This window comes from Dufourea novaeangliae, unplaced genomic scaffold (assembly GCF_001272555.1).
Source record: "Dufourea novaeangliae isolate 0120121106 unplaced genomic scaffold, ASM127255v1 scaffold162, whole genome shotgun sequence".
Taxonomy (NCBI): domain Eukaryota; kingdom Metazoa; phylum Arthropoda; class Insecta; order Hymenoptera; family Halictidae; genus Dufourea; species Dufourea novaeangliae.
Window position 1 is genome coordinate 1,321,276 of NW_015374046.1, and position 18,467 is coordinate 1,339,742.

Here is an 18,467-nt window from a genome sequence, read left to right on the forward strand (position 1 = left end):
TAGATTTGACTACATAGGAACAAATAAAATTATATCAATAGCTACAACAATAGACCCTAGATTTGAAACAGCAATTTTTCAAAACAAAAGAAATGCACAAAGAGCAATAGAAACTTTAACATCAGAAGTTCAGACTTTATTAACCAATGTGCAAATTCATAAAAATAGACCTACAAATCCAGAAGAAGAAGAAACAGTTAATCAGGATACAAGATTTTGGAATTTTTATCTTGATAGTTTCCCATTTAACCAGGTAGTGCTCTACACCCTTAGAAAGTGCAACAAATATAACAAGGCAATACTTAAATCTGCCTTATGAAAATATAAAAAATGATCCTACTGCATTTTGGAATACACATGGCCACACAAGTCTGAACTACAAAAAATACATAAATGAAAAATATTTATGTGCACCCGCAACATTTGTTTCATCAGAATGGATATTTGTAAACCTGGACAAATTATGTCAGAGAGAAGAAACAAATTATCACCAAAAAATTTAAATTAACTCATTTTCTTAAATTTCAATATGGAATAACATAGGTCAAAATAGCAGATAATCGTATATTTTCTTAGATGAAATTCTTTTACTTTTGAATTCCTAATATAGCAATATTTATATCCATCCCAGGAGAAAGAAGAAATGACAACATCAACAACTATGGAATAAAATTTGGTATATGAAAAATTAAACAATACCATAATTTCAAATACCTGCTATTGTGGCAACACTTATTTAATTTTAAAGAATTTTTCTAAGAACTGCAAATTATTGCTTATAACCTAATTGATTTTCACAAAAAATTTAGGGCGGTTAATTTGTTAAGTGCCAATATTAAATAACTTACGAAAAATCGAATATTAGTAATTGTTTTAAAAAACTTGTTTACCACTTATGTTTTTGGAATTCTATCTATGAACTAATAAATTTCCAAAAAGTAAATACACCAATAATGCTAAAAATTTTGATGATATAACCTATACATAACCACTAAAGCAAAATTTCAGTCGACTAGAAACTATCGACTAAATAATCGATAGTATGTTGCAACTAAATAGTAATTAGTCGATAGTACCCATCACTAAAATATCGATAGTTTTCGATAACAGAAACCATCGATAATTATACACCTCTATATGTCACCCGGTGTAATTAGTAACTTACATACATATGACAAATTCTATCGCTCACGTTCACTAACTGTACATATACAGATGAGCACAGATGAGTGCAGTGCCCACGTTACAGAAAGCGCAAAAGGGAGGGAAATTCCCTATTCCCTCAGGGAATAGGTGGTTCGAGAGACCTCTCATGCTCGTTCCAGATGCGCGAAACAGATATAGTCTTATTTGGCATTTACTATATTTATATATAAGTAATTACGTTACTTTCTTATATACCCTTTGTAGGGCCCAAATATCATATATATACATACATACTTAAGACTTACATGAAATACATATTTTTACGAAATCGCACTTTCTGAAAGAACGATAGTTTTCTCTAAAAAAATGTCTGAAGTTACAATAGATAAAAGTCTTTTGGGAATGGCAGTAGTACACAATGGTTTAATTGTATTAGAAAGTTGTCAAGCAATTTTACGTAGAGATTATGTGAACATGAGAGGGAAGGTAAATATTTCATTATGCCTAAAGAAAATGCTTTTAATCACAAATTAATATGGTATAACAGGTCAAGTTAATATCTGGAGGCATAGCAGGAAATGAATTATTATGTACAGAATTTGTGGGTCCTGGTATGTTAACAGCTGCAGTTTTAGGGAATATTTTTTGTGCACCTTCAAAAAATAATGTACTGAGAGTTATTGAAGAAATTAAATCAGATGATCCTTCTGGTGATGAAACATTCTATTTATATAAACAAATTTTTATAAGACATTAATTATAATTTTTATGTATTAAAATGTTTATTTGCAGGAATATTGTTAATTGTACCTGATTATGCTGCATGCCTTATAAACTTTACTTGGGCTAAATTACGTGCAATGGAAAGAGGATATAATGTCAAAATATTTCGAGTAACAGCCAATCTTCAACCTGCTACACAGGAACAAAGCTTTTTATCTGCACAGTTTTTGTATAAAATAGCAGGAGCTATGTCAGAAGAAGGGAAAGATATAGATGAAATATATTCCGTTTGCAATCACATTACAAGTAATGGAATACTTCATCATCTAAAATCAGGTGCCATGATGTTCAGAAAATTGAAGCATGTTATAGAATGATTTGTATATAATTTATATATACTTTATAGAACATGGAAGCAAAATTCACAAAAAGGTGTGAAATGGAAATTTTTTCAGATTCAGCTGAACACATGTCTGAACTGTTGGCAAATACATTAAGTACAGTACCTCCAAATGAACATAACAAAAATTCGAGAAATACAAATAAAATTTATGATGATCATGAGATTGCAATTATGATAAACAGCTTTGGTATTGTGAATTCCGAATATTTTGATTTTAAATATTTATTAGTTACAATAACAATTTTAATTATGTCAGTTTTATTTGATATTTTTTTTTTTTTTATTCCATAGGTTTCAGAGAACTGGAGACATACACTTTTATTTTAGATATTTTAAAACAAATGAAAATGTACAGCTTGCAAGTGAAAAGAATATATGTAAAGCCATTAATATCAAGTTCAAATACTAAAAGTTTTGATATTTGTGTTTTAAACTTGTTAATTATACCAGGATTACTTAAATATTTAGACTTTCCTACTTCTGCACCTGCTTGGCCAAAGATATTAACTTCAGATATATTAGAATTAAAAGAGGTAATATAAATTTTATGAGATTAATTTGTATTATGTATTATATAAAATATTAAAGTTTGATCAACTTTCAGGACAGTGAAATAAATTTAAGTACACAAGGAAAATACTGCAAGGTAATTAAATCTTATTTATTGAATGATATTACTATAAAAAAGTAAATTGAATTTTACTATAGCATAAGAACATAGTTGATGAAAAATTGCAAGGACCACTAATGGGGTACGAAACTGGTCAAACATTTTTATCCATTATATCAATTGCATGTGAAGCAGTAATAGCATGTACGAAGCAATTAAATACATTAGATCAAGAATTTGGAAATGGAATGTATGGTACAAGCCTTGCTCGTGGAGCTCAAGCTATAAAAGATGCTATTCAGGTAATCAGTTAAAAGCCGATCACATAAAAACTGACACTACTATTAATAAAATAAATTTTTACAGGAAAATAAAATGTTAGCTACGTATCCATGTGTAACATTTACACAAATTAGTCATATCATTGAAAGAACAGTGGATGGTGTACAAGGAGGACTTTATTCTTTGTTTTTTAATAATATTGCTAAAGTAAGATATAAATTATTATGCTATAGACTATTATTTTAAGAATTTTATATCGTTTGTAGGTTTTCTCAAAATATGAGAATAATAAACAAATTACAGTAGACATGTGGTTAAATGCATTAATTACAGCAAATGATGCAATAAAAGAACTTCATATATCCTATCTAGATGACCAAGTTCTGGTAGCTGTTTTAATGAAAGTGCAGTTCAGTTTGATGAATGCATTAAATGAAAATGTAGATCCCATTGCTGCATTTGGTATTGCTGTGACAGCTGCTGAAAACTTTACATTAAATGCTATACATATGCGATCTTCTGATGCAAAAACTAATAAAGTATAGTATTTTATTTTTTTTTGTCACTTGTATTAATTTTACATGACAACTTTTAATTAAAAAGAATAATTTATTCACATAACAATGTAAATGATTTGTTAAAAATATATTACAGAAATTTAAATATCTCCATCCTGAAGCGCATGCAGTGGGCATTTGGTTAAGAGGTGCATATGAAGGTATCAAGTTAAAATTACTAAATCATATTGCAAAATAAGTTTTTGTAAAATTTTATATTTTCATAATTTATGTAAATGTTTTTAATAAAAATGCAGTAAAAATAATAATTTCGTTATGTGCATCGGTAAGAATGCTACATACAATTGAATGTGTTACAGTCTATGAGAAAAAAACTAACCGACATTTGAATTACGCTACGTGTTGCACCTTATAATGATCAATCCGTTGCACTGTACAGGATGATCCACGCAATTCGTTCACCCTACATAATTTCTAAAGTATGCACTGTATGAAAAAACTTTTCATAGAAAAATGATATGGTTTGGAGGGATAGCTTATGTAATGCATATATTTTTTTTTTAAGTGGAGGCGTTTCGGAGATTTAAATGTCAACTTCATTTTTTTAAACGAAATGTTATATTTTTTATGCCACAATATCAAAGGGCGTTAAATTTTTAGTAAAAAAGTCTGACCTTATTGCACTCCTACCCTCGCGAGCAAACTCTGCTTACACTAGGGGAAAAAGTGATGTAAGGGAAAGACCTCCTACCACTTGGTCTCAGAGTTATTAAAAATTATGCCAAATTAACATTCGGTTTAACATTTATTTCAGTATTTGAAATAAATTTATCAAGCAGTAGGAGGTTCTAACCCATAGACATATTATATAATAGACTGCGCGGTCTTATGGCAGAGATGAGCGTGAGCGGGACGAGGTTGGCAGTAGAGTGAGAGGATAATCCATGGAGCACTAGATAATCTGTATATACAGAGAAGAGCCCTTCCCTTAAAGGCTTAAACATCTATAGGGGAGGGCAATGGGCGGGGCTGACCGCGGTCATGCCGAGCGTTCCCGTTGCCAACCCTAGGCCCGAGGGTCACCGGTGGGTTTTTAGTGGGTGAAACTTACAAAAAACGCGGATATACGGCCCCTATCAACCGGTGATAAATTAGGGGCCATCACGAAACTCTAAACACACGACGCACATGATATTAAACAATTGCTTTGTACTGAAGAGCAAGGAAGAATGATCTGTCCTAATAGAATGCTGGCACCTGAGCTGTGGTAGACTTCATTTGTTTTTGGAGGTAGCGTATCACTCCGCCGAGACGCGAGGGATAAGCAAGGATGGTGCCAGGGAGCATTGAAATAAAAGAAGAATAGGCTCAACTTTTAGTTTAAAGAATGACCGAATTGGATAACACCAGTTTTCAAGTTTAAACGAGAAAGTTAAAAGTTCCCATCGAGTCGACGTAATAAAATCACTTTTTATAATTTACGGGACAGTTGTCAAAACCGTACCTCTTGATACTTTACGTCATGTTTCCAACATGACACTGATTTGATTGCAACATAATATTAGATATTCCAGCTCCGACTTTAAGGTATCTACTATTTTTTCGTAAACTATTCTCCAGAAAGATTAATTTGTTATAAAGCTCTTTTATAGGATCAAGTAAAATGCACAGCTAAAGCAACGGTTCTCCAAATAACAGAAATCGTTATTAAAACCATAATTGTGAAGAATGGTTTATTACTTCCGAAATAATCAACAACTAATGATAACAATTAAAACATGATACTGTATAAAGGGTTCAAAGATTTATCCGACCATCTCACATATTCTACAATTCTCGCAGTTCCATTAACCTGAAATGTATTTTGGGGTACTGATGAATATACTAACCAGTTTAGGAGAAGAAATTAATTTTTAATCTGTAAATTATGTATTAGATCAATGAATAATTCGGTATACGGTTCATGTGGTATCCCATTTACCGTAATCTGTGTCCTGCCGACCGAAAACAGGAACCCTTGAAACATCGTCAAGACGAGGATGCGCTGTAAAAAAGGACAACCGCAAGTGCGAAAAGGACAGACTTATGCGACGGTTTCCACGCAGTCGAGCAGAGTCGGCTTCCCTACGTTGCTATTATAGTAGGGAGATTGTTTCGCCAATCGTTCAATGGGCGACGATGGCGCCACTGAACAATGGCCGATACACGCTGGCTGTTGACAGACTGCTGACCAGTTGTGTTTATTACTCATTTCACTCGCAATAAAATACATCGATTTTACCCTCCAACGTTCAAATGCGCAAAATTGGTTGCTTGTCGAGTATTGAAATAAATGTTAAACTGAATGTGGTTCTTTCATGTAAGTATGGCATAAGTTTCAGTGACTTCTGTGGTCAAGTTGATCGGTAACGTCGGGCGTGACAATAAAATGGTAATGAGATTCTGGGCCCTAGAATCTAGGGCATTCTAAGGCGTCAGAATATCGGTCCATAAAAATACACTGGACGACAAATCTACTTTTTTATGTCATCTATGACTGTACTAACAATTTTTAAGGTGCCTCGAGTGTTGTTTCCGTGATGTAGATTGATGTAACTTCATAGTAAAAAGTGGTAAAAAGTTATTTAATTTTAAGTGGTTCTAAGTACGAAAGCGTAGAGCAAGTGCTTTATTGTAATTACATATTATCGCAATTATTCAAATTTGTACCTACAAATTGATGTCGCAACCATTTAGAAGATATGAAATACTTGTCTACTGATAATGAAAAAAACATTAAATTTGTTTTTGTATCGAAGAGAGTTTAAATGAAATAGAACATCTTAACTATTTATTGTCCTCTAACAGATTTAGAGAAAAATTGTTTATTAAATTTTAATGTTCGAAGAGACAAACGTTACTATTATAGCGTAATGTTGATGCTATGTACATAATTAAAATTTTAATATTTATACTCTTAAGGTACCAGGTGTAAACTTTAAAACACGTTTGGAAAAAAAAAATATATATATATGCATATACACACACACACACCTGTATACATATATGTTGACCAGAAATGACTAGTTTGTTATAAATGTTTAACATTTCCGAAATCAAAAAACTGTTTGAGCATACCATTGTGCAATTGTGAACTCATATCGTCTGTTATACCATTTCTTCCTATAGATAACATTGGTAAGTTTTTATTCAAATACCATGTTGTATATGTGTGTAAATGTACATACATATATACATAGTATTTTTGATCCAATATGTACTACTCATTATTATGCAAGCTTTAAATATTAACTTTTGTCTTTATATTTTCCCAGTAATCCAAATATAAATTCAATTTTAAGAATTCATATAAATTGTTTGAAATTAATCACTGTATTTTTCTAAAATGTAAATAATCATTAGAATTTATTTATTTATTTACGTTAACAGCCAACTACTTACAATTAATGCATAATTAACGTGTTTCTTGTGCAGAGCAAGAACATATTTTTAATTTTCAAATTATAGAAGTGATAAGCATATCCTGTGTACAAATTGTTTTTTGTATTCGTAGCTTTTTGTTGAGCAATTAAATTTTTAGCTACTCTGATAACCATTTGTGTACACGTTTCAAGTAAATTGGCAGCATATGACAAAAATTGTCTAAAAAACCATAGCCATTCGTTTCCGCATTTAACTTGGGTTTTGCAGGCAATACCAGCTGAATGGGTATCAGTTAAGAATTAATTTTTTGTTACATTTTATTAAACAAATTACAAGGGTCAATATATCATAATATGTTAATTGTTTACATATATGGGTTAATACACATGTAAATGCAAATGTGGAAATATATTTTGAACCACATGTAAGCCAGCAGACAGAGCCTGTTAAGATACAAGCATATTTCACATTTTATAAATTTCTTTTTCCTTAAGTTGTACTAATACATAATAAACATTGAATATTGTACATATGATACTACTAATGCAACCTTGTTATCAATTTTTGATATCATAGCATTGTAACACTAAACAAATACTTAAGACTGATTGTTTACTTACTATTACAAAGTATTTTACTGAACTACATGTTCCTGAAACAATCTGCAAAAAAGATATGAATTTAATCTAATGAGTCACATAACTTGCAAAAAACAGTCTCTATGTGAACACAATAAAAAATTATATTTAAAATTTATTAAAGAACATTATTATTGGTCAGAGCCAGTCTAATAAATTGTCCTTATAAATGAATTTAATTTTACCAAAGTAAGTTGTGATGGAAAGCTTTATAAAAAATTTTCCAGTTTTTCGTTTCAATTCGGTACAATGCATTGATGCTGTTCATAGGATTAACAGAGGTATCCTATAAAGTTTTGAAGCAGCCACGAGTTTCAAAGTCTCATAATGATCATAAATATACATATATGGCTTCTAGAGTGTAAACATTTTTAAGTCAGTTTAATATAACTTTATAATGGCTCCCACAGATTGCATAATAGTATGTTATTTTCATTGAACGAATTATACAGTTATGTTTTTGCAAAGTCATTCACCAGAAGCATAAAATTACATTATTAAATATGTTCTGAAATTAGTTCATATTACTTAATAATTTTTTTTTATTTTAAATATATATTATTATATTACCATTACTATGTATAATAGCAGGGTATTAAAAATTTATTAATATTTATCAAAATCATCATTTTTAAACTGTCAGTAATGAGTATTTTCTAAATGGATTTTAGTAGTTGACTGTTATTATGTATTCTATGTATTATTTAATTTTTTCTTTTAGTCCAAAATGAGTTCTGGATTCATATCAGAAGCTGAGATTACAGAACAGCGAAGATTAAGACAGCAAGAGTGGGAACGTGTAAGAACTGCAGACCAACCATTAGGTTATTATAATTATTTATCTAATAGCTATACTTTATTTAATTACTCATATATTACATAAATTGTTCAATGTTTATAGAAGCTCCAGAAGAGCCATACGACTCAAGATCATTATATGAACGACTACAGGAACAAAAAACTAAGCGAGATACTGAATATGAAGAAGCACACAAGCTGAGTAAGTTAATAAATTGCAATATAGAAATACACAAATAAAATATAATTTTTACATTGACAATATTTTGCAAAAATTTCCTTTCATTTTTTTGTTACAGAAAATATGATAAAAGGTTTAGATGATGACGAGGTGGAATTTTTGGATTTAGTGGATAGAACTAAATTAGAAGAAGAACGTAAAAAAAATCTTGAAGAAGAAAAAGAAATGCGTGACTTTAAAGCAGCTGTTGCTTCCTTACAAGAAAAGTCATTAAATGAAAAATTAAAGCAAGAATTAAAAAATCCTCAAACTGCAAATAAAAATCTTTCTTCTGGGAGGTAATGAATTAATTTTATTCATTTTACTTAATGATATTAAAAGAACGTGTTATACTTTTCAGTAGTCGCACATCACAACTAAAATTATTAGCTGGTGTTGTAGTTAAACGATCTGAAAAGCAAAAGCAGGGTAAGACAAGATAATATTTTTATTATATAAAATCTTACGTGATACTGTGAAATACATATTATTGAATAGTGTTTGAAAGGGGTATATTAGAATTTTGTATTCTTTAATATCAGTCAAATTAAATTAAAATTAATTTAAATGTGTCTGTAGAGATTACACGAGGTGTTAAGAGGAAATTATCATCATCTGATGAAAGCAAAGATTCACCCAAAAACGAAGACTGCCAAGAAAATGATCAGAAAGTAAATGAAAATTTAGAGTGTGAGACTAGTACGCTTCAGGATGTTTCTTTGCAAAATGAAACGGTAGTGAGTAATATGGGTGGTATGAAATGCATTGGCATCTTACCTGGACTTGGCTCTTACGATGATTCTAGTGATAGCGATTGCAGTTCCGATACAGACCAAGATCCGGAACCGAAACATTCCAAATATGATCTTCTAGGTAGAGAAATAAAAATTGTGAAGGAGGAAATTGTTAAAGAAAAAAGCTGAATATGGAATGCTTTTATGTGATTCTTTATTAATATATAAAACAACATTTTGTTTTACAATTCACTGTAATTGTGAAATATAAATATGTATATTTTTTTCGATCATTTTTTGAACATTCTTTGTTTTTTTTTAATATTCTAGGTGATTATTACAGCAATTAATCTTATAAAGCTTTTTTTCATCAACCATCTTTTGTAGTACAATAATTTTGTTTTGTAACGAATTTAACTTGTTTTACTTGTGCATATTCTGCATGGGAGGATTTATGTTAAGCCATGATAGTTCTGAAAATTAAATTACAGTTCTTTATTAGTTTACGGCTACTGCTTGTAAGACATTAGTACTTTTAAAAGAGTTGTAAAAAATACAAACTTAATAGCGATTGTTTTTGATAGTTTTAAGAATGTGTGGTATACAGCTGTAATACCTTAAAATGATTACTTCTAATTACTATATAACTAAATAACTGTATTACTGAGTTCTAATGACTAAGTAACTTCGTATGACTATAGTACTAATAGTGATAGTAAAATGATTTGTACTGTCATGATAATTTATTTATAAGCTGTATAATATCGTAATGTATATAATTTGTAAACACGTTTTACTCCATGGCAAGATACATTAATAAATCCTTATAATATTTGTATTAATTTACTTTTTAAGGAAGTGCATAACATGAAAATTATGCATAATACTATATTTCGGTGTATAATAATTCAAAATTATCTGACTGTCAACAAACTTGAGGGAACTAATATAATGCTCTATTTATTTTATTTTAAAAACATGTAAAAAACAAATTAATCTTCCAATGGAATTTTCAAAATACCTAAATCAAGTGGCTATAATTTATACCTGAGCTATCTTATTTCTATAATTAATATAAATTTATATACAAGTGTTCTTTATGAATGAATAATCAATCATATTAAAGCAAATTATTCACATTTATTTTACAAAATAATTAACTTTTATGAAATATTTTCAGTACCCATATAATGTTTTAGATTATCAATTTGATCTTAAGTTAATAAGGAATTTATCCAATCATCATTTATATCTTCTGTGACGCTATAATCATTGCTTAGAAAATCATCTAAAACTGTATCTATGTTTACACTAGTATTCATTAGTGAAATATCCTGTGATATATTTTCTTGACCTGATGTATAATCACAAGTAACATTAGTTGGTGAAGTAAATTGTTCGCATTCGTTTTTACAACTTGTAACTGTTTTATTATTATGAAAGATTTTATCAGAATTGTCTTTCTTTATATTATTACTAATGTTTTCGTCATTTCTATTATCAGCGTCAACTGATTTATTTGGCTCCAACTTTTTCTTAATGGCACTAAAACTGAATTTTTCGTAGTGTCTACCGCTGGTTACAGTTCGTCTTACAGATACATTTTTCATGACTAAAGCATTTGACTTTGTATCACTACCCACTGTACCACCATTACTACATTCTCCTACATTAGTATTAATAGTTTTTGGAAGCGTTGTGCATACAGGAACTTCAAAAGATATTGTTATTGGTGGTAAACCATCTATTTCCATTTTGGTTATGTTAAAATGAGATTTTGGTTCTGTCACTTTGTTATTAACTGGATTAGTTTCATGTGATTCTGAATTCACCAATTTCTCAGATATAGGTAAAGAATTGGAAGCTAGGTTCTTAACTCTCATATCGGCACATTTATTAATACATAAAGGTTTTTCATCTAAATCTTGGTGACCTGAAATTTCATTCTCTGTTACATTGGAAATATCAATATTTGTTTTTTCTATACTTGTTATTTTAGGAATTCCTCTCAAGCTGTTCGTATTTTGATGATTTCTTTGTGTACAAGAATCATCTTCCCTTTTAAACTCTTTAGCTATTGAATTTATAAATTCATTTTTAATTTTTGTACCCTCTGTACAATCATCAATTAATAATAAACTATCATTACTTCTATCCGGGTTACTAATAGCTTCTGTATTTACATTATATTCCCCTTTGTTTTCAGATGGCAATATTTGTGACTCTTGACACATATTTTGTAAAACATCAGTATCATTATTTATCTTTATTGGGTTTGCAGTATTAATACTTTTTGAATGATTAGTCATTAAGTTAGGACTAATAATGGGTAACGCAGATGAACTACATAATTTTAATTTGGGTGTTGATTTATGGTCATCCCAGTAGCAAGACCATATTTTACCCACTATTCGTGGACAAAATACAAAGCCCTCGTAACCGAAGGGCCAGATACACTAAAATACAAAACAAATACACTAAATACTAAATAGAGCCATATGTAACCTTCAAAAATATTTTTGTAAAAATGTGTACGTATGTTGATTATAATAGAAAATGAGGAAATCACATTGATATGGTAAAATATTTAAAGAAACTAATATTCTAGATAGTACAAATTTACCTTCTCTTCTTCACAAATCCATACACCTTCTTGTAAATTAATTTGCAATAATTTTACTCTCCTCTTTACACCTTTCTTTAAACACAATGGACATAAATCTTGCATTTTATGAAACTTAATCAATATCAAAGTCCCGTTAATTTACTTGTAAAATGACATTATAGTGTTTATAATTTAATTTTACAAGAACTTGTTGACCTGTTGATCATTTCGTTTGTAGTAAGTCCAAGTAAGTTAAATAAAATATTAAGAGGGCGCAACAGTTTCTGAAAGGGCGCGAATACCTGCTATTACCTGTTGTTGCTTTCCGAAATATCCAGTAATAAATTTGTCTGTGCCTAAGTGTATCCCTCAAAATCGAGGAAAAAGTATACTTCATTACTGTGCGTCTATATTACTATGAAAACTGTTATATTTCCGTGAAAAACAAAACCTAGCAGCGTTATCGAACCTGTAAAATCTGATATTCAAAATGCCAATCGATCAAATACAATATTCTGAAAAATACAGCGATGACAAATATGAATATAGGTTCGTATCCAAATTTTCTCAATTCATATAAAAATCAGGGTTAATTAATACAGATATATGTACGTATCTTCTAAGTAGGAAATAACGAATTTTATTTTCAAACATGAGTAAAAGTATGAAAATAAAATAGCAATAGAAAATAAAATGTATAAGCTTTTAAAGTAGTATTTAAAATTAGTAATTTGTTGAATAATACACAAACTAATAGTTTCATTTAAAAATTTTTAAATATTTCATTTGTTTCAAATGTTATAAGTCCATTTCCTATTCTTTACTAAGAAACCCATTTGACAACATTGCTTTTAGTAACAGTAATATTATAGATTATAATTTCTGTGGTATTAAGCAGTAGCAATTAGCTAATTCAAAGTGTTATCAAATATAAACATGCAAAATAACTGGTTCTGAAATAGAATAATAGAAAATCTGTTTAGTTGTCTTGAACTGTTCTTGCATCGATGAAGGAAAAATGAATATTTTTATTGATGGATTTTGTTAAGTGTAACTAGTTATACTTAAGTAAACCTCTACTACAGTTTTTGTGTTATGATACTACTTCTTTTCTACAGCTATTTATACTGCCAAAAAATATTTGAAATACATTTGTATTTACAATATAAACATCAAAATTTTATTTTATATTTCAAGTTCTTTAAGTAAATATATTTTTTTTACTAAAACTTCATTTTTCATTTAAAGTAATACTTTATTTATGATAAATTATGTGGAATCAATTATTTAAAATGGTATTTGAAATGTTATTCCTCTAAAGTTTTTTTTTCTTTGGTGCCATTCCAGTCATTTTTGTATTCTTTTTTCATTTTAATTTTTTTCTCTTCCTTTTTCTTATTTCTGCCATGCTTCCTTTACTAATTTGCATTCCTTTCCTGCCATCATTTCTTCCTCATGTTTCCTTGCCCTCCTTGTTGCCCCTATTTTAACTTTTTCCAACTTTGTCTCTCCTCTTACTTTGTACATTAGTGTCCATCTAACCAATTCCAATGTCCATTTCAAATACTTAATCTTTATGTTTTCCATCTTTCATTGCTCCTTCCATCCCCATACTTCTGTACCGTTAACAACAATATATAGAAATACTATTCTGAAATAAGCTTTATTTATATTTCAGTAAGTAATATTTCAAATAAAAGTAGTTTAATTTTAAACTAAAGAAAAATGCTTAATCAATATAACTCTAAAATGAGTAATTACAATGTAAAATATAGAAAGGGTATAGCAGGATAAGGGTGTCAAAAGTGCCCTTAGACTGATTTGGATGTACGATATACCATTCGATAACTTATCAAAAAAAATAACTTGTAACAAGTTTCAACCCTCTATCTCAACCAGAAGGGTAGTAACAGGAAAAATTCGGATAATTCGGTTTTTCGTCTATTTCTGCTATTTAATCACATGCAAAATTTCTGCAAAAAATGTGATAGATAGTGCTCATTGGGGCACGTAATTAATATTTTTTCGTAATTTTGTGGTTGAGAATCCTAGTTGTAAAAAATCAAAAATGCAAAAAAATACCGAACAAATTTTTTTTCTTATATAACTCTTAGAGCGACTATTTTTATATAATCATAGTAGCGATATATTATCATAAGTATTCTTCTCAATTTTTTGGAGACTTCAGTAGCGTGCGCCGTACTTTTAAAAATCAAAAACCAATTTTTTCGGCGTTTTTTTCGTGAAACAATGACTTATATTTTGAATATTTGTATTTCTTTTATTAAATGAGTATATTATACAATTTTAATATGGCTACATTCAGCAACGCGGTACACAAATTATCGAAATTAAATTCACTTAATTAAAACTATGCTGCGCACATTACATGCGAAAATATTTACATTTTTGCCAAGAGCATTTTTTTTCAATAACTATATTTGTTTAATTTCTAATTATATGACAATGGATTGTATTTATTTGAAAACAGATTAAAAATATTCACAAGACTAATTTTGGAACACTTGGTATTGCACCGTGTCTCCAGTGGTGTATCCTTTCAATTACACCACTGTTTTACATTTTTTATAGTAAATGAATATAGGAATTTAATTTAAAAATTCCTTATCTTTAATCATCTTGGGTGAATTGTGGTAAAGATGATGCATAACGTCCTGAGGCTGTTTTGCTGTTTCGCCGTTTCTCTTTCCACATACCCTGTTAATTATAGGATTATTTATCTTCTTCAACACTAAATACATGTATGAAGTTTGTTTTAAAAATACTTATTGTCAAGAACTCAACTGTTTCCATTATAAATGTATAGAATTCTCAGTCCATTTATATTGGAATTAAAGCTTTCTTTAAAATTATTGTTTGTTTCTTTAGACATGTAATTCTGCCAGCTGATTTAGCGAGACATGTTCCAAAAACTCATCTTATGTCAGAAACAGAATGGAGAAATTTGGGTGTTCAACAAAGTCCTGGTTGGGTTCATTATATGATGCATGTACCAGGTAAGCAATACAAAAAATTTCTTATGCACTTAGTTAGTTATAGTTTAGATTTCTATTGCATACCTTAAAATATATGAGAATTTATTTGAATAAAATTAACATAGAGTTGAATGAAGGAAGATTTTTTCAATAAGTATTAAAAAGAAGTAAAACATTATACACACTGAAAATCAATTTTAATATGCCTTGTCAGTTTCTTTTAGTTTTATAAATTGTATAAATTTTCCAAAATCTTATAACAGAAAAATAATTCACTATGTCATAACTATATGATACCCCCTGAAACATGGAGTTATCATAGATCCGATTTTAAATGACAATCTGGGCAGTAATAAATTGACGTGCTGGATGCAATAAGACTAGCGCTCGAAAATGCGAAAAAGTATTGTTCACACGTTACAAAAGATTGGAAAATTAAATGTTGTTAAACTGAACTTTAAAAAATATAGTATTGTAAAGCTCTTCATGACACACATTTATTCTATTTACAGTTTTGTTATCCAATCATTATTTTTCCAGATGAAAATTATAAACGAAAAGTTTGTCTTCGTCTAAAGTCAGTATTTTCTGAAACATACATTGTGATAACTTTATATCGTAATAAGACTTGAAACAATAAGTTCAGAAAACTCTAGCGAAGCCGTAAAGTGTATGCAAAAAACCTTTATATTAACAAATATAATAATATTTAATTACAAAGTAATCCTGGGCTGAACCTATGCTTTCCAACATTCGCCGATAAAAAGTATTAAGGCAATTTTGAGGTACATGTAACTTGAAGCGAGGAAGTTGTTCCTTAATATACAAGAAAGTTTTTCGCCAAGTTTCACATTGATTAATAAATATTTGTAGAAGATATGGCAATATACATAAGTATATGAATACCGTCAGAAGTCCTCACCAACAGACAACAGCCGCGAACACTGCGCCACTTACAATTAGCACTCGCGTTACACTACAAAGACAATATTATTTTCCACATATTTATTAACAGTTTCAATACAATATTCATATATCTATTTATATTATCTTTCCTTTTTCATTATCTTTTTGTCTACCTTTTCTTTTATTTGCACACTTTATTTTAAATAGATGTCGTGTGCATTTATCGTTATAAACTTTTAAATAACTTTCGACAACGCGTTTAATACTGGACATTTAAAGCGATACTATGTATACGGCCGACGTTCTGTCTCGATTCGATTCAGACTCAGCTATCGGACCCGTTGACAGATACTCTGTTTCATTTTAAATGCCCAGTGTCGACCTCAGATCGTTGACGCTCACCGTTCGACAGCTCGAATAAGCACATTGCCGAAAGTTATTTGTTATGAATCAATGGGACGGAGCAACAAATATCATAACTTCCAAACTAACAGATTTAAGACTAATAAGTATCTTAATACTTTTTTGCAAGGACCGAGAAATTGTATCGACTAGTCTAGCTAAAAGTGTAGGGTTTCATTTAAAAAAAGGGTGCGATTGCATTTTTTAGTTGCATCGATCTATAAAAATGCATACACTTAGTCCTATGGTATGCTTCATTCGATACCATTTAATTTTATCGTGTGATTAGTCAGTTATAAATTATCATTTTATAATTATTTCATTTTTTGAAAAATTTTTGTAACATATGTAAGACGTATTCGTCGGAAAACGATCCTATCGGGGGAAGGCCGAGGTTCGAGCCGAAGGACACTTAGGTGACGACATCTGGTACTTACACCCCTTACAATACACCCTCGCAATGCCTCGCATGGCCCGAGGATTGTCCTAAACGTGTGATGCGGAAGGTGTTTAAGGGACAGATAGAAGTTAACCATTGTAACGGCAACATCTTGGCGACCAATATACTCTCTGGCTTTTCTTTCATTTTCGACTCTGTCATTTTTCCGAGCAATCGTTTTACACGTACACCGACGAGCAAACTCAGCTTTCGCTGGGGGAAAAAGTAAGGTAGGCGAAGGGCCTCCTACCATTTAGTATTTGGAATTACTGAAATCTATGCCAAATTAACATTCAATTTAACATTTATTTCACTACCTGGAATAAATTTACCAAATGGTAGAAAACTTTTCTTCTACGCCGCTTTTTCCCCTCGCAGGGCCTAGCGGTAGCCGAGTTTGCTCGCGAGTATAATGTTCAATTGCACTCAAATTTGGACACATTTTCATCGGGAAAATCTCTTCATTCATGACACTTCCATTAATATATATTGAAAATTTTAAAAGTTTAAATTTTTATTCGTGTGATTCCTTATCTTATTTACGTCTGCTTACATTGTATGCCGATGGTCACTCGCTGGCTTTCGACGTTCGACGCTCGACAGCACGTTTTTTTGAACTGGCTGGTTGGCCAAAGTTATTTGAAGGTTTATTCAAAGCCTTCGAATGAAGATAAAAATAAAAGATGAACATTTTATTCGACGCTATGAATAAAATGTCCCGAATAAAATTTTTTATCTTTTATTCATTATACGAAATTTTTATTTAGATAAAAATTTTGCCCATCTCTGAACGTACCCTCTGTAACTTTACATATTTCCGCAGGGATACATTTTGTATAGAATATATCAAAAATACTAAATATTGTTTATTGCATTGTAATGTATGTAAAACGTAGTCCTATTTCAGACAGAATTTAAACGTTTATATACTTTAATTCTTAGGCGATAATAATTCGTTAATTATACATTGTATCACTAATAAATGCTGCGATAAAATTGTTTGTGTATATTTGAAAAAATTACAATATTTAAAATATATCAATGTCAATTAATGTAAATTATATTGTAGAACCTCACGTACTACTGTTTCGTAGACCAAGGACTGATGTCTTAACAACTTCGAGAAGCGCACCGTTTCGAAGAGAGTCTGAAAGAGTATATTGCGTTTGAATATATGTTTATATAATGCTGTTATTATGGGATTGGATTGGCGTGGATCTTTGTGGAAATGACTGCCGATTACAGCTTAATAAAGGGATTATTAACTCCACACGTTCGCTTTTGATTTTTACCGTTTATTATATCGTTCTAAACTGCTTTCTCTCTCTCACACACACGCACACATTCACACTTACATGTTTCCAACCTAAGAAGAGTAATCTCTCCATACATGAGGTATTGCTACTCTCAACGTATAGTGTTACGTTTGTTACGGGCTTTTCCAGGGATTACTTTTTGACTGAAAAATCTTTAAAGGAGACGATTTTGATTGTAAAAAAACATGTTTGTCTAAAAATCTTTTAAGACTTCTTTAAAAGAGACAATTTTGATTGTAAAAAAACATGTTTTTCTGATCGAGGGTCAATACTGGAATGGACTCCTTTTACAAAACGATCGTTTTTGT

General features: G+C 30.0%; 4 protein-coding genes across 7 annotated transcripts; 3 read left to right on the top strand and 1 right to left on the bottom strand.

The window, feature by feature from the left end:
* The first annotated feature begins 1,512 nt into the window (after positions 1–1,512).
* LOC107189669 (probable dihydroxyacetone kinase) lies at positions 1,513–3,920 on the top strand. The gene is made up of 10 exons (XM_015578253.1): positions 1,513–1,632; positions 1,694–1,856; positions 1,939–2,234; positions 2,276–2,459; positions 2,564–2,805; positions 2,877–2,918; positions 2,981–3,184; positions 3,249–3,371; positions 3,431–3,688; positions 3,819–3,920. Exons 1-10 carry the CDS (start codon positions 1,513–1,515, stop codon positions 3,918–3,920), a joined length of 1,734 nt encoding a protein of 577 aa, XP_015433739.1.
* Positions 3,921–6,225: 2,305 nt separating this feature from the next.
* LOC107189759 (protein FAM192A) lies at positions 6,226–9,684 on the top strand. Of its 4 annotated transcripts, none has more exons than XM_015578371.1 (7): positions 6,244–6,355; positions 6,644–6,859; positions 8,465–8,567; positions 8,645–8,743; positions 8,841–9,060; positions 9,123–9,190; positions 9,341–9,684. In XM_015578371.1, the coding sequence occupies exons 3-7, from the start codon at positions 8,471–8,473 to the stop codon at positions 9,682–9,684; spliced, it is 828 nt and encodes a 275-aa protein (XP_015433857.1). In that variant the 5' UTR covers positions 6,244–6,355; positions 6,644–6,859; positions 8,465–8,470. The 4 variants fall into 4 exon arrangements, with proteins under 4 accessions (XP_015433860.1, XP_015433857.1, XP_015433859.1 ...); XM_015578372.1 differs by having other exon boundaries at positions 6,245–6,294; XM_015578374.1 differs by lacking the exon at positions 6,644–6,859 and having other exon boundaries at positions 6,226–6,294.
* A 1,025-nt stretch (positions 9,685–10,709) lies between these two features.
* On the bottom strand, positions 10,710–12,331 carry LOC107189670. The gene is made up of 2 exons (XM_015578254.1): positions 12,119–12,331; positions 10,710–11,951 (listed from the first exon to the last, which is right to left on the bottom strand). The coding sequence occupies exons 1-2, from the start codon at positions 12,221–12,223 to the stop codon at positions 10,710–10,712; spliced, it is 1,347 nt and encodes a 448-aa protein (XP_015433740.1). The 5' UTR covers positions 12,224–12,331.
* Positions 12,332–12,425: 94 nt separating this feature from the next.
* Positions 12,426–18,107, top strand: LOC107189748 (cyclin-dependent kinases regulatory subunit-like). Its single transcript, XM_015578360.1, has 3 exons — positions 12,426–12,649; positions 14,990–15,117; positions 17,913–18,107. Exons 1-3 carry the CDS (start codon positions 12,591–12,593, stop codon positions 18,011–18,013), a joined length of 288 nt encoding a protein of 95 aa, XP_015433846.1. The 5' UTR covers positions 12,426–12,590; the 3' UTR covers positions 18,014–18,107.
* The last annotated feature ends 360 nt before the right edge of the window (positions 18,108–18,467 follow it).

What these genes read in the sequence shown, in the direction of transcription:
- LOC107189670 (XM_015578254.1), bottom strand. Translation starts at nt 12,223, where the DNA reads ATGCAAGATTTATGTCCATTGTGTTTAAAGAAAGGTGTAAAGAGGAGA. An exon ending in GGATTTGTGAAGAAGAGAAG is followed by an intron (nt 11,952 to 12,118) that starts GTAAATTTGTAC and finishes TTTGTATTTTAG; the next exon opens with TGTATCTGGCCCTTCGGTTA.
- LOC107189748 (XM_015578360.1), top strand. Translation starts at nt 12,591, where the DNA reads ATGCCAATCGATCAAATACAATATTCTGAAAAATACAGCGATGACAAA. An exon ending in GATGACAAATATGAATATAG is followed by an intron (nt 12,650 to 14,989) that starts GTTCGTATCCAA and finishes TTGTTTCTTTAG; the next exon opens with ACATGTAATTCTGCCAGCTG. An exon ending in TTATATGATGCATGTACCAG is followed by an intron (nt 15,118 to 17,912) that starts GTAAGCAATACA and finishes ATTATATTGTAG; the next exon opens with AACCTCACGTACTACTGTTT.
- LOC107189669 (XM_015578253.1), top strand. Translation starts at nt 1,513, where the DNA reads ATGTCTGAAGTTACAATAGATAAAAGTCTTTTGGGAATGGCAGTAGTA. An exon ending in TAAATCAGATGATCCTTCTG is followed by an intron (nt 1,857 to 1,938) that starts GTGATGAAACAT and finishes GTTTATTTGCAG; the next exon opens with GAATATTGTTAATTGTACCT. An exon ending in TTTTTAATAATATTGCTAAA is followed by an intron (nt 3,372 to 3,430) that starts GTAAGATATAAA and finishes TATCGTTTGTAG; the next exon opens with GTTTTCTCAAAATATGAGAA.
- LOC107189759 (XM_015578374.1), top strand. Translation starts at nt 8,471, where the DNA reads ATGAGTTCTGGATTCATATCAGAAGCTGAGATTACAGAACAGCGAAGA. An exon ending in AACTGCAGACCAACCATTAG is followed by an intron (nt 8,568 to 8,644) that starts GTTATTATAATT and finishes CAATGTTTATAG; the next exon opens with AAGCTCCAGAAGAGCCATAC. An exon ending in AAAAATCTTTCTTCTGGGAG is followed by an intron (nt 9,061 to 9,122) that starts GTAATGAATTAA and finishes TATACTTTTCAG; the next exon opens with TAGTCGCACATCACAACTAA.